At 36.0% G+C, this 14,755-nt stretch overlaps 1 protein-coding gene across 4 annotated transcripts in view; it reads left to right on the top strand.

The window, feature by feature from the left end:
- Positions 1 to 14,070, top strand: part of LOC113064387 (tyrosine-protein phosphatase non-receptor type 13-like) — a 65,649-nt gene extending 51,579 nt beyond the window's left edge. For all 4 annotated transcript variants that reach the window (XM_026235161.1, XM_026235163.1, XM_026235162.1 and 1 more), the window contains 21 exons: positions 122 to 336; positions 457 to 555; positions 1,428 to 1,783; positions 3,494 to 3,653; positions 3,802 to 3,957; positions 4,804 to 4,975; positions 5,335 to 5,545; positions 5,718 to 5,803; positions 6,736 to 6,797; positions 7,222 to 7,377; positions 7,464 to 7,629; positions 7,890 to 7,979; positions 10,068 to 10,174; positions 10,367 to 10,422; positions 10,844 to 10,941; positions 11,031 to 11,179; positions 11,869 to 11,959; positions 12,144 to 12,481; positions 12,707 to 12,922; positions 13,290 to 13,352; positions 13,437 to 14,070. In XM_026235161.1, the coding sequence (XP_026090946.1) occupies positions 122 to 336; positions 457 to 555; positions 1,428 to 1,783; positions 3,494 to 3,653; positions 3,802 to 3,957; positions 4,804 to 4,975; positions 5,335 to 5,545; positions 5,718 to 5,803; positions 6,736 to 6,797; positions 7,222 to 7,377; positions 7,464 to 7,629; positions 7,890 to 7,979; positions 10,068 to 10,174; positions 10,367 to 10,422; positions 10,844 to 10,941; positions 11,031 to 11,179; positions 11,869 to 11,959; positions 12,144 to 12,481; positions 12,707 to 12,922; positions 13,290 to 13,352; positions 13,437 to 13,514 (3,125 nt within the window). In that variant the 3' untranslated portion in view covers positions 13,515 to 14,070. The remainder of the gene's footprint in view (positions 1 to 121; positions 337 to 456; positions 556 to 1,427; positions 1,784 to 3,493; positions 3,654 to 3,801; positions 3,958 to 4,803; positions 4,976 to 5,334; positions 5,546 to 5,717; positions 5,804 to 6,735; positions 6,798 to 7,221; positions 7,378 to 7,463; positions 7,630 to 7,889; positions 7,980 to 10,067; positions 10,175 to 10,366; positions 10,423 to 10,843; positions 10,942 to 11,030; positions 11,180 to 11,868; positions 11,960 to 12,143; positions 12,482 to 12,706; positions 12,923 to 13,289; positions 13,353 to 13,436) is intronic.
- The last annotated feature ends 685 nt before the right edge of the window (positions 14,071 to 14,755 follow it).

Here is a 14,755-nt window from a genome sequence, read left to right as displayed (position 1 = left end):
TATGAGCTGGAATCAACACACTTGTTGACGAACATATTAAAATATGCCAGTGGTTAAACATGTGAGCTGGTTTTTGAACTTTGAAGAGTAAAGTGTCCTCTTTCTCGTTTACCCCCTCCAGACAACACTTTTGATGTGGGTTTGCTGAAGAACACGTCCGGTCTGGGCTTTAGTTTCAGCCGGGAGGAGAACGTTCCCGGAGAGCCTGTGGGCTCCAGCATGGTCCGGGTCAAGAAACTGTTTCCAGGGCAGCCAGCAGCTGAAAGTGGCTGCATCGAAGTGGGGGACGTCATTGTGCGTGTCAATCAGACGTCACTCAAAGGACTGTCACAACATGTGCGTTAACCCTTTACTTCAGTCTGTGAGGATTTAAGTAGTGTTTACAAAAAAATAGTAAAAATCCAAACACAGAATAGTGTTATTAAAGCGTGTCTTTTCTTCTGTGGTGTTTGTCAGGAGGTGATCTCTGCTCTGAGGGGCACAGGACAGAAGGTGACCCTTCACTTGTGTAGACCTGCACCAGGGGTCTTGCCTGATATGGACCCTGCCATTAAAGTAAGACTTTTAGTTTTTATTTCCCTCATCATATTTCACATGCATGCATCATGTTTCTTTATCTAAATGAATATATTGCTTGGTTTTCACGCAAGAATATCAGGAAAAGACTATTCGAATTACAGCTACACATATCCCATGATAAAGGTAGTGTCGCCACAAAAGACAGATTTATTTTTTTGGTGTTATTTTATATTGTTTTTAATTTTAAATTTTTCTATTTTTTTTAATTAGTGTTTTGTTTTATTTTAAGTACTACTTTTCATTTTATGAAATGTTATAGATTAAAATATATATATATATATATATCTCTCAAGTATTTTATTTTTTGAGTATATTGTTTTTATTTATTTTAAGCATTTGTATGTAATTATATGTAAAAATATAATTTGTGTTTTTTTTTTTATTAGAATGATTATTTATTTATTGACTTTTTTGTATTTAGGGTTATTTTGATTCTTATTTATTTTGAGACTTTAATTGTATTTATTATTATTAAGTTAGGTGCTTTATTAATTATTATTATTTTATTATTATTTACTTTTTATTATTTTTATTATTTTATTAAGTGAGTATTATATTTCATTGAGGATATTATTGTTTTTTTATCTTGAGTTGTACAGAGTTTAAAGATTTATTTTGTGATTATTTTGACTATTTGAGTATTAATTAATATTTAGGGTCATGGGTTTAGTGTTTATTTTAGTGTTCAATTATTTTTAAAATTTTATTAAACATATTTATTTTTTCTTTTTTGCTTTTGCTATCTCAGTAACTCTCCAGTGATCCACCTCAATTTTTTACATTAACAGCCTACCTGTTTTGGGATATTGTACATCTTTAAAATAAAATCTAACATTGACCCTCCCCAGACTCCCGTACCCTCCCCACGGAAAAAACCCTGTCCCAAGCCCCAGCCTGATGCCAAGATGAGCTCCCCGCCTCAGACGGAGCACCCTCGAGGGGTGGGTGCTGTGGAGGAGGCTCTGGAGAAGCTGATGCTGAAGTCGCCCAGTCGCAGGGACAGTTACAGCGACAGCACAGACAACGAAGAGCTAGAGGAGGCCTTCAGCCCCACCAACCTGGAGCAGGCCAGTCAAGCCTGGGACCGGAGTGTCTACCAGACTCCCATGGGAAGACTCTCAGACGAGGCCAATACGGACGACACCGTACGATCAGCTTATTACTCACCCAGACAGTCCATGTCTAGACCGGATGACAGCAGAAGGTCAGAAATATATTCTTAAAGCATAAGGACAAATGTTTTTATCGTTAATATATGTGCTTGCATGTAAGAGCTTCTAATAACTTGGCTTTGTCAGTCTAAACAAGTCTTTTAGAAGTAAACGCTGTTCTTGCATAAGCAAACTTGGCTGTTTAATATAATTGGGCCCAGGAGTTGAGGTGTGACAGAGCTAATTCTCTCCTGTGGGAGTGTCATGTGACTCAGCAGCGGTGAAACACTTGTTTGCACTGATGCATCCAGTGTGATAGAGGTCTGTATATAGAGATCGACGTGGCTTCTTGTGACCGAAGTTTGCTCTGACAATCTTATGAGCAGAAGTGAAAATAATAAAATAACAGGAACAGTCAGTGTGTTTTAGTATCTATTAGTATGTAAACAAATGCAAGTTTGCCCAGTTTCCTTTAAGATTTATTTTGCTTGATTTCAATGTCGAATATACACACCGTATTTTTCGGACTATAAGTCGCATCAGTCCAAAAATACGTCATAAACATATATAAAACATATATGAGTCGCACTGGACTATAAGTCGCATTTATTTAGAACCAAGAGAAAACATTACTGTCTACAGCCATGAGAGGGCGCTCTATGTCTTCAGTGCTGCTCAGTTCTCCTGTAGTCTACACTGAAGACATAGAGCGCCCTCTCGCGGCTGTAGACGGCAATATTTTCTCTTGGTTCATGTCAAATTTATTTTGATAAAGAAGTCGCACCTGACTATAAGTTGCAGGACCAGCCAAACTATGAAAAAAGTGCGACTTGTAGTCCGAAAAATACGGTGTGTGTGTATATATATATATATATATATATATATATATATATATATATATATTAGGGCCGGGACTTTAACGCGTTAATTGAGATTAATTAATTACACAAAAATTAACGCGTTAACTAAGATTAATTAATTACAGAAAAAAAAATTCTTTTACACTTTATGTTGAACTATGTATTATTTTGTTGGTGCAACTGGCAGTTTATGTTGAACTCTTTATTGTTTTGGCCAAGGTTATTGAGAGTTGGACTTAGTATGTTATGGCCTCTGAAGCAACAGAGAGATGTTTTCTAATAGTCAGTGTTTCCAATGTTCTGAATGTAATTGACAGTATTGTGTTTTACTTAAAAACAAAAAACACTTTACAGAAGGTTCCAGCACCTATAAGCTTCCTGAATTTCTGAAATGTACTATTTCTAAATTGTTTCTAAATATGCTATTGCTACACTTCATGGCAAAAATTGCACTGGTCTGCTAGACTTGGTTGAACAAAAATAAACAATATTTTGTTGCTTAAGCTTATGTATTCAGTCATTATTCAGTGGTATACTATAAATCCATGTGAAAAAAAATTACTTCTCACTGTTCTCAGGTCAAATATTTATATGAGATTAAAATGCGATTAATTTCGATTAATTAATTACAAAGCCTCTAATTAATTAGATTAATTTTTTTAATTGAGTCCCGGCCCTAATATATATATATATATATATATATATATATATATATATATATATATATATATATATATATATATATATGTAATGTAATGTTTATGTAATGTAATATAATAAATCAATTTATTCCCTCTTTTAGATGGTTCACCTCACCTTTTTTTCCATAAATGTCGCAGAATGCAGGTTTATTAATTATGTTCCATGTCCTCTCTGTATCCTTCTTTCATCATCTTCATCCAGTGATTTGGACAGTTCTGCAGTTCGTGTGTCATCTTCTCCAGCCCTGTCTCAGATTGGGATCCTGAGCCCCAGTCCAGACCCTCTTCCTCCACCACTGCCAAACCTGGATAACCTCTGTTTGCCAGATCATGGCCAGGAGCAGGAGGACGAGTTCATTCCTGTGAGTGACCGTTAGCATGACACACGCTCGACCGATTTAATCCAAATGATCTTCTTTAGAGAATTCCTGGTGGAATATCCTGCATGTGTTATAGATCCAAAGTGTGACTTCTGTGTTGTGATAAAGACAGGACTGTTTGTCATTACAGGAGGTGGAGCTGAAGGTTTCTCTGGTGAAGTCTGATAAAGGAAGTCTAGGTTTCACCCTTACTAAAGGGAACGACAACAATTGCTACATTCATGACATTATCCAGGACCCTGCTAAAGGAGACGGCCGACTGCGTCCAGGGGATCGCATGATAATGGTACAGCGTCGCCAAGAAGGAAATCCCTGCATTTATTTGATCAGAAATACTGAAAAAACAGTAACATTGTGAAATATTATTACAACTGAAAGTAATTTATTTTTAGGGAACTTTTATTTGAGAAATCTTTTGTATTTAATGCTTGTATTTGTATTTAATATTTGTATTTGTATTTAATATATAATTGTTTTCTCTCTCTCTCTCTCTCTCTATATATATATATACTATATATATATATATATATATATATATATATATATATATATATATATATATATATATATATATATATATATATATATATATATAGTATATATGAAATTAACTTAGTAGTTAATTTGAAGAAAAAAAGACTTAAAATTAAAATGTGTGTGTATATATATATATATATATATATATATATATATACACACACATTTTAATTTTAAGTCTTTTTTTCTTCAAATTTAACTAAATGAAAAAAGAAAAAAATGTTTATAAAAATAAAATATTTTGAACATACATTTCTTTAAATTAATTTTTTATAATATTTTATTTCAGTTCATGTTTATTACATTTCAAAGAAGAAAAACGCCTTTTAAATGTTTTTAGTTTTAGTTAACTATAATAACCCTGGCAGGTAGCATACCTTCTGATTTTAGAGTATTATATTGGACGAACATTTCCAAACTCCCCTGGAAACAAGAGTCTTTTACTTTTAGTCCATTTTCTGGTTGGTATGTCTGCTAAAGGGTTAATTTCATAGGCTTTTATCAGCACACTGTCTACACACAGACTAAAAGCTGGTTTTAAAGTTTTTATTTTACAAATTATAATGCATCTTCATTCTTCTTCCTCTGTTAATAGGTCAGTAACACAGATGTGTCCGGCATGAATCACACCGAGGTGGTCAACCTGGTGCGTGCAGCCCCCAAAGTCGTGGACCTCGTGGTCGGCCGCATCCTTGAACCTCCCAAACCCCCAACAGAGGCCCACCTCCTCCCCGACATCATATTTCAGTGTCACGACGAGTCCTTAGGTAATGGAAACATCAACGTATATGAAATCCGATCCTCTTTACCACTCAGTGCCTTCGGTGTTCTCAGAAATAACCAGAATGCTGCTGACTAAGTGTATTTTGCTGCATTCGACCAATTTGTGAGGCACGTTAGTATTATTTGACCACAAGAGGTCAACGGGGCTTTACAGGGTCACACAAAAACACAGATATCCATCAGAATAAACAAAGCCCACCTGCGTTTCTCTGGAAAAATGAGCTCACGGGGATAGACAACAAGCCAGATAAGAGTGTCACGTTTCAGCTTGCTCACAAAAAAGCAAAAGAAAGAAGAAAAAGAAGATGGTGTTAAGTGTTTGTTTTCTGGGCGTCTCTTGCAGGGCTTGTTCTCGATGGAGGAAGTGACAGTGGGTTGGGCGTGCTGTACATAAAGGACATCATCCCAGGATCCGTGGCCTCTGAGGAAGGCAGTTTGAGGCACTTGGATATCATACATTACATCAACGGCGCTCCGACGCAGGATCTGACCTTGAGCGAGAGCCGCAGACTCCTGCAGCTGTCACTGAGGAATCTCAGTCTCAAAGCCACCAGGTGAGTCGCTCGCGTCATGTGACTCGCTGCATGTTCACCGAAACACCTCCAAGTTCATCCATATTACTTTCAGGTGTTGGTAAGATACTTTCGATGGACCTTTGTTGTCAGTTGTTGTGTGAAATGTGTAATACTTCTGAACGGATGCCGCTATCGACCTATATTTCTGCAGGGATGGGAAGCCTGTTTTTCCGGGTGAGGAGCAGATTTCATTACTAAACAATAACATCAGTCCTAAAGTCTCGCAGAGCATGAACGGTAAGTGTAACGGAATTAAACTAGCAGTAACTGCACACTTTTGTCAGAATTGAATCAATGTCCTATAGTTTGGGGTCGGTATGACTTTTTTTTGTTTATCTTTATGCTCACCAAGGTTGCATTTATTTGATTAAAATACAGTAAAACAAGTCATATTGTCAAACTGTCTTCTATTTGAATATATTTTAACATGTAATTAATTATTGTCATGCAAAACTGGATTTGCTCCATTTATCCAATCCTCAGCATCACATCATTTTCACATGATCCTATCTTCAGACACATGCTGGTTTGAGCAGTTCTTTAGAAAAACATTTTTATTGTTATCAGTGTTGAAAACTGTGATTTTTATTTTATTTTTTTAGTAGAAAGTTTAGTATGTATTTAACAGAAACATTATAAATGTCTGTACCGTCTCATTTAATAAAATCAATGCATCCTTGCTAAATAAAAGTATTAATTTCTTTAAATTCAAAATAAATTCTAAATGTTTGTAAAGCACCCATTGACTTAAACTGATGTAATGCTGGTGTAATGTAACCACCAGTGAAGATGTCATCATCATATTTGCATGCTACAATTCCAGTGTTTCTTCTTTCTTGCATATATTAAAATCTGTATACTGAATTCTCATTGGTCATTTACACAGAAACAAGCAGAAAGCAAAAACCTAAAACTATAAACCTCCAGGAAATGCTAACCTAGTTCTATTATATTCTAAAACGTTTGTCTCTCATAAGACTTTAAGCTAACATCACCTTTTAACTACGGTAAAACCATTTTAACACATTATCCAGTTTATATCTGGCTTATAGCTTTACTTTTCTTGTGATTTGGTTCAATTCTGATGCTTGAGTTCGTAGTGCTGTTACTCTTCTGCTTGTAATCGGAGTAATTTACACAGTGGCCTCATTTCTCTCTTTGTATCATAGGTTATCTCCATAGCAACGATGGTAGTGAATTCGAGGCCCTATCCGGTATCTGTCCCGCTGAGGTGAGGATCTGTAGAACTTCTGGTAAACTATTAGCTAATATTGATCGATTCTGCTCTGGCTGAATGTTTTCTCACTATATAGACCGACTTCAGAAACAGAAACTTCTCAGGCTTGATTTTATAGTTTGGGTGCTGTTATTTTGTGGCTTGTGAGACGGGACACAATCGGCCTGAAATTTAAACTGAGGCAGCTCACACGGACAGCTCAGATTTCTGCGGTCTGTGAGCTACTAGAGGAACTGGTGAGAGGAATTCGAGGCGATTCTTAGGAAACGCCACAGCGAGCGGCAAACAATCAAGGCTTCTCTCGTCTTTGAATTCATGGGAATTGTTAATGTGATTTCATTGTCAACTTATCTCCCTTTCTTATCTCATTCTTTCTGAATTCTTTATTTAACCCTTTTCTGGTCTAATGTGTTTACAGGAGCAGATTGTGAAGCTGCAGTTGGAGAAGCCGCCAGCAGGGGGCCTGGGCTTTTCTGTGATTGGTGGAGAGAGGGGTATTTTTGTGAAGTCCATCACACCGGGAGGCACTGCAGACACTGCGGGCACATTGCAAGTTGGCGATCGTTTACTGAAGGTCCGTAACCAGCGTTTCTTTTGGAAAAATGCAGTACATTGTACACAAGCTCTGAAAGCTAATTCAGTGGTTGCGTTTATGTACAGGTCAATGAGGATCTGATGATCGGCGTGTCTCACTCTGAAGCCGTCACCACCATCCGTAAAGCTAAAGGCTTGGTGCACCTCACCGTCTCCCGTCCACTTGAACAAATGCCCAACACGTACCTGGGCTTTCTGCCTCTTAAATCCAACGGTGTAAATGGCAACAACGGTACAGCCTACAAGTCAATCTCAAATATAAAAATAATAAATTTGTAATATAAAATACAAATGTTTTAAGAAAATAAATATCTATATTTTAGATGCATATGTCATGTGTGCATATATTTACTAAATATATGCATCTTTAAAATAATATTTAAGAAAAATTATTTAGGGTTCTTTCTTTAATTTATTTAAATATGTTTACTTTTGTATTTTTATTGCATAAAAAAAAGAGCAATAATTTAGTCTTGCAAAAATCTGTTTCAGATGTGAGTGAGGACAGCGGTGTGAAGACAAAAATCCAGACGCCATCAGAGCAAAGCAAGACCAACAACCCACCTCCCCTCCCTCCTATAGGTACAGTAAAGATCACGTGACCAGCTGATTTTAGTAGCATTGAGTTCCTACTATAGATTTTATTCAAATGTTTAATTAGTTTAGTTCAGTTTTATTAAACATTAATCATTTCATTATAACATTTAATTATAATATTTAATGATGCTTTACTTTTTAATATAATACATTTTTAAATATATTAACATACCATCAAAGCAATAAAATTAAATATTAAATTATATGTTTATATTTGAATATAAGTAATTTGTTTTAGAAATTTTGTTTTACTTTTCATTAGTTTTGAAATATTTCTATATTTTCATTACGTTAATTAAATATTTTAAGGATTCGTTTATCAAGCACATTATAGCGATTTCACTTGATTTTTATTTTATTTCAAGCAAAGGTCAAGTTATTTCATGAAAAGGTTTATATACATACATGCATACAATCATGGCCAAAAATATCGACACCCTTGGTAAATATGAAGGCTGTGAAAATTCAAAAATATAAAAGAAGGCTGTGAAAATTCATCTGCATTGTTAATCCTTTTGATCTTTTATTTAAAAAATTTACCAAAATGTATCCTTTCATTGGATATTAAGAATTTAAAATGGGGGGAATATCATTATGAAATAAAGGTTTTTCTCAAATACTCGTTGGACACAATTATTGGCACCCCTTGAAATTCTTGTGAGTAAAATATCTCTGAAGTATATTCCCATTCATATTCACAATTTTGACCACTTCAACGTGATTATAAACATGAAATTATCCAGCCATGGCTACCTGTTTCACAGGAATATAACGAGGAGGGAAAACAAAGCCCAAATGCCCTTAATCATCCATCACAATCAGAAAAACCAAAGAATATATTTCTGATGTGCAGCAAAAGATAATTGAGCTTCACAAATTGGTGAAGTGGCTTTAAGAAAAGAGCTAGAGCAGTGGAAATTCCCATTTCCACCATCAGGGCAATACATAAGAATTTCCAATCAACGTAAAATGTTACGAATCTGCCTGGAAGAGGACGTGTGTCTATATTGTCGTAATGCATGGTGAGAAGGAGAGTTTGAGTGGCTAAAGACTCTCCAAGGATCACAGCTGGAGAACTGCAGAAAATAGTTTAGTTTCTGGTTCAGAAAACCTTTAAAAAAAAAAATTCCAACAGCACCTACATCACCACATGTTGTTTGGGAGGGTTTCAAGAAAGATTCAAGAAATGGGACTGGCTTCTATGGTGAGATGAAACTAAAGAATGAGCTTTTTAACAGCAAACACAGGTGAACAGGTGAACACAGAGATAAAAAGTACCACATGTGTACAATGAAATATACTGCTGTATTTTTGATATTGTGGGCCTATATTTCTGCTGGAGGTCCTGGACATCTACATGGCATCATGGATTCTATTAAATACCAACAGATAAAAATATCAGTAAGTGACTGACTCTGTTAGAAATCTTATAATGGGCCATGTTTGGATCTTCCAACCGTACAATAATCCAAACACAAACCTCAAAAACAACACCGAAATGGGTCACTGAGCTCAAAACCAAGCTTCTGCTAGAGAAATTCCAGTCCTCTGACCTGAACCCTACAGAAAATGAGTGTGGTGAACTGAAGAGGAGAAGCTGGGAATCTGAAGGGTCTGGAGTGATTCTGGATGAAGGAATGGTCACTGATCTCTTGTCAGGTGTTCTCTAACCTCATCAGGCATTATAGGAGAGAATTTAGACCTGTTAAACTGGCAAATGGAGGCTTCAAAGAGTATTGAAAAAAAGGGTGCCATTAATTGTGGCCAATGTGTATTAGAGAAAAACATTTATTTCATTATGATACTTCCCTCCCATTATACATTCTTATTATCCAATGGATAGTACATTTTTGTGAATTTTTTAAATAAAAGATCAAAAGGATTAACAATGCATATACATTTTCACAGCCGCCTTTGATCATATTTACTAAGGGTGCTGATATTTTTGGCCATGATATATGGTGTTTTTAGTTCACATCATTCTGGCAGATGGGTCATCTGAATGTCACCTACAGATGTGAGAGTGGGGTATGTACTTGATCACCATTGTGTGTGTGTGTGTGTGTGTTCTAGACTATGACACGGGCTCTGTAGAGAAAGGGAAGGGAACAGAAGGAAGTGGTGACCTATCAGAGGACACAGACTGTGATGGCTCGTCTCTGCCGGAAGACTCCCCAGAGGTACAGCCATCTGTAATTAAACTTTGAATATCTGCAGTTTTACAGCAGTCAAACTGCGTTCATAAGACCCAGTCTGATAACAATGGACTTGGAAACAGTGAATCATTTGGTGAATCACTTTAAAGTGATATTATTGACTTAAAACAATGCATCTGTTTATCTGAATTACATGCTATGTTTTTCTGTCTTCAGGCGTCTCGGAAGGCTGAGTGGCAGGAAGAAAATGTTGATGACCCACTCAACATCAGGTGAGAAAAAGAATTCTACCTTCATCTTACTCTTTGAGTTCTTTTACATCAGCAGCATGTGTGTTTGTGTAGTAAAATTCAGTGCATTTTATTATTAATCAACATGATTTTCTGAAACACTTTCTATTCTGTAAACATGACTGAATTCAGGCTTTTTGTAGTTTATACAGTACTTACTGTATTGTAGCACTTTATACAGTATAGAGTAGATTAAATATTGTTTGGATGTACAGTACACTACTGTTCAAAAGTTCACTGTAACTCAGTATGAATGTCTGCTGTTATAGTTACGCTTGCATGTTGTTTTATTAGTTCATGGTGTACGGTTTGATTTAGAAGAACGGCTGACCCTGACAGATATGTCCTCAAGCAGGGTTTCATCTAACAGGTTTGTTCTGATCAAATCTCGTTCTCTTCTTAGTGCCCTGCAGTCATCGTCGGGTCAGCTGGATGAGGATGAGATCACATGGGGAAGTGATGAGCTGCCGATGGAGAACATCGACTCTAAATTTACTGAAGGTCAGTCAGCTTCAGCTCAGATTTATTCATTGAACCGGGTCGTCTCATTGCAAGTATTACACTTGTTATTTTCACTCTCTCTTTCTCAGATGGACCAGTTGTCACTGAGGAAGAGTTGACGTCTCTTCCTCTGGTGAAAGTGGTTCCTGACGGTCATTATACATCCACTAATCTCAACACTATAGTCCGCATGATGAGAGGCCTGCTGGAACAGAAAGTTCCTCTGCAAGAGTTTGAGGTACAGAAAATATTTCATTGTACTATACAAGTAGAGAACGTCTGTATTTTTTATATTAGAACATTTCATTCACTTACAAGAAATATAAACTGGCCTTAAATTATTTCATGCATATTTGAAAATATTTATGTGCAGAAGTTTAACACCACGTTTTATTTTTATTTCTTTGAAAGAAATGAATACATTTCTTTCGAAAAGATGCATTATATTGATCAGAAGTGACAATAAAGACATTTATAATGTTTCAAAAATGTCTATTTCAAACACTGTTCTTTTGAACTTTCTATTCATCAAAGAATTCTGGAGAAAAAAAAAAGCATTTCCATAAAATTATCAGGCAGCATTGATGATAATAAGAAATAACAAGAATGATTTCTGAAGGATCATGTGACACTGAAGACTGGAGTAATGATGCTGAAAATTCACCTTTGTATCACAGGAATAAATTACATTTTTAATAAATCTTAAAATGGTATATTGTTATTTTAAAAGATTACAATATTTCACAATGTTTTTACCGTATTTTTGATCAAATAAATGCAGCCTCGATGAGCATAAAAGACCTTAAACAATATTGCTGATCCCAACATTTTGAATGCCAGTATTAATTTGGCATGAATGTAGCTTTTAATGCTAATATGGATACAAACTCCGCATTTTAATTGGTAAATATGTGTTTTCTTTTAAAGAACCTTCAGAATTTGCGCCCCTTGGATGAATGTCTGATTGGTCAGACCAAAGAGAACAAGAAGAAAAACCGATACAAGAACATCATTCCATGTGAGTTAGGAAGAACACTGATGTATAAACAATGCGTGTTTCTCTGACCTTTTGTATGTTAATTTCCACAATTTCCAAAATTGATTTCCACTATTTCCCTGTTTATCTCTGTGAAGCTGCTTTGACACAATCAGTATTATATAAAGTGCTATTGACTATTGAATCTCTCTTCTTCTTGATTCAGTCGACACAACCAGGGTCATGCTGGGGAAGGATGGCGGCTACATCAATGCCAACTTCATCAAGATGCCGGTGAAAGACGAGAACTTCCTGTACATTGCATGCCAGGGGCCGCTGCCCACCACGCTGGGAGACTTCTGGCAAATGGTTTGGGAGCAGAAGTCCAACGTGATCGCCATGATGACACAGGAAGTGGAGGGGGGGAAGGTGAAATGTCAGAGGTACTGGCCCGACACGCCTCGCTCGCCCGAGATGGTGAGCGACCGGCTGCAGATCACACTGGTTAAAGATCAGCACCTGGACAACTTCGTCATCCGCCTCATAGAAGTCAAAGACATCCAGGTGAGAGGCAGTTATATAATCATATTTTACAATTATGCATTTAGCAGACGCTTTTATCCAAACGCGACTTACAGTGCATTCAGTTTTTATCAGTATGTGCGTACCCTGGGGATTGAACCCACAACCTTTTGCGCTGCTAACACAATGCTCTGCCACTAAGCCAAATAAACACATATCTCATATCTCTATAAATCAAAAATCTGCATGTGTATTTTTCTCTTGCAGACTAATGAGATCCAGAGAGTCACTCATCTGAACTACACAGGCTGGCCTGACCATGGAACACCGACTCAACCGGAACAGCTCCTGACATTCATTTCCTACATGAGACACGTCCACCAATCAGGGCCCATCATCACCCACTGCAGTGCAGGGATTGGCCGATCAGGAACGCTCATCTGCATAGACGTGGTTCTTGGCCTCATCAGTAAAGATGTAGATGTAAGTGGTAAAAAAAATATTGGTATCTGTTTATGGCAACACTTTAGAATAACTAAATAAATGGCAAAAGTTAATAAAATGGATGGAAATGCTGAAAGCACCTTTAAGCAGTATAATATAATGATAACAAAATTATCTAACATACATGTTTACATTAAATTACATTAATGCATTTAGCAGACGCTTTTATCCGAAGCGACTTACAATGCATTCAGGCTATACATCTTTTTTATTTCAATATTTGTGTTCCCTGGGAAATGAACCCATGAGTTTTTGTGCTGCTAACACAATGCTCTACCACTGAGCAACAGGAACTACTTGTGATGATTGAGGTTATATGTAATAATCACACATTTCCTCTCATTAGTTTGACGTATCAGATGTGGTCCGTACCATGAGACTCCAGAGGCAGGGCATGGTGCAAACAGAGGTAACCGCTTTATGATGATGCATTTAAATGAAGGTTATTTTTGCTGCTTTTTTGTGAGTAACATTTCCTTTTTTTTCTCTCCAGGAACAATATATTTTCTGCTACCAGGTCATCTTGTATGTGCTCAGATGTCTGCAGGCCGAAGAGAAACTCTCCGGATAAAGCGAGGACCTCAGTGCCTTTCTGCTCTTCTGATAGGCTCGAGAGATCAGCTGAAAATATCATCACAATGTTTTCCTATCAGGGGCTTTGACCTCGTCAGAACAAATGTGTCTTATTATGTTTTTGAACGTCAGTGACGTGTACAAATCTTGCAGAATTTTGTGTATTCTTATCGCTTACATTCTTGACCGTTGGCTGCTACTTCTTTTATAATTTATCCCTTTTTTTTTTTTTGGTAAAAACTGTTTTTATAGATTCCTTAAAGATTTTTGATCAAATAAAAAAAGAAATTAATTCATATATTTTTTTTTTGTGGTACAAAATGATTCTTGTGTATTTTAAACAAAATGATGGTGGAAATATTGCCTTGACAGAATACAGACAGTATTTGCTTTGTAAATCTTTTAGAAATCACTGAGTGTCCAGTGGTGATGGAAGAAATTTAAAGTGTTATATTTAGTGTGATATTTATCTTATGAAATCTGTTGATATGTTTTAAAGCTGTTACATACTGGACAATTTGCAATTTGTAAATAAAAGAATATCATGCCTTTAATGGTTTTCTCTAATCATTGTATTTTTGCCATTTCTGCAACTGTGATGAATGATGTGCAAGTTATTTATTATTTATTCAAATTATGTGTCTTTCATGTTATTTGGATGCAACCAGGTTTTACTTGGTTTGATATAAAAATTGCCTATTAAGTTCATATTTATCAGTGCTCCCTTTATATATATATATATATATATATATATATATATATATATATATATATATATATATATATATATATATATTATTTTACATATTAGACTATAAAATGACTCGGGAGTCGATGTTTTCATCAGAAATATAAAATACTACTTTTTAAAATCGGACGCTGCAGAAACTCGCAACTCAACCAACCAGCAGCAAAACAATATAAAAGGTTGTTTTTTTTTCAGTTAGACTAATATACGTAGTGTAACAAAAAAATATTTAAACCGATGAAAAAAAAAAATTGGGTCTCCTGCAGTACCTCTGATGTCCAGTGGGGGCCGCTGAAAACCTCTGATTTAAATGAACGAAACGAACCATGTCGAATATTTGAATCAAACGATTCACCATATGATTCACTGTTTCGAAGCGCTTTAAATACCACACGCTGAGGACGCCTGCGTGGAACATACTAATTCTAATTAAGAAAACTATTTAGAAAGGTTTGAATGCTTACAGGGACGCAGCACCTGTAAATAACGTT

The sequence above is a fragment of the Carassius auratus genome, chromosome 46 (assembly GCF_003368295.1).
Source record: "Carassius auratus strain Wakin chromosome 46, ASM336829v1, whole genome shotgun sequence".
Taxonomy (NCBI): Eukaryota; Metazoa; Chordata; class Actinopteri; order Cypriniformes; family Cyprinidae; genus Carassius; species Carassius auratus.
Note: the sequence above shows the minus strand (reverse complement) of the source record. Positions and strands in the feature narration are given on the sequence as shown.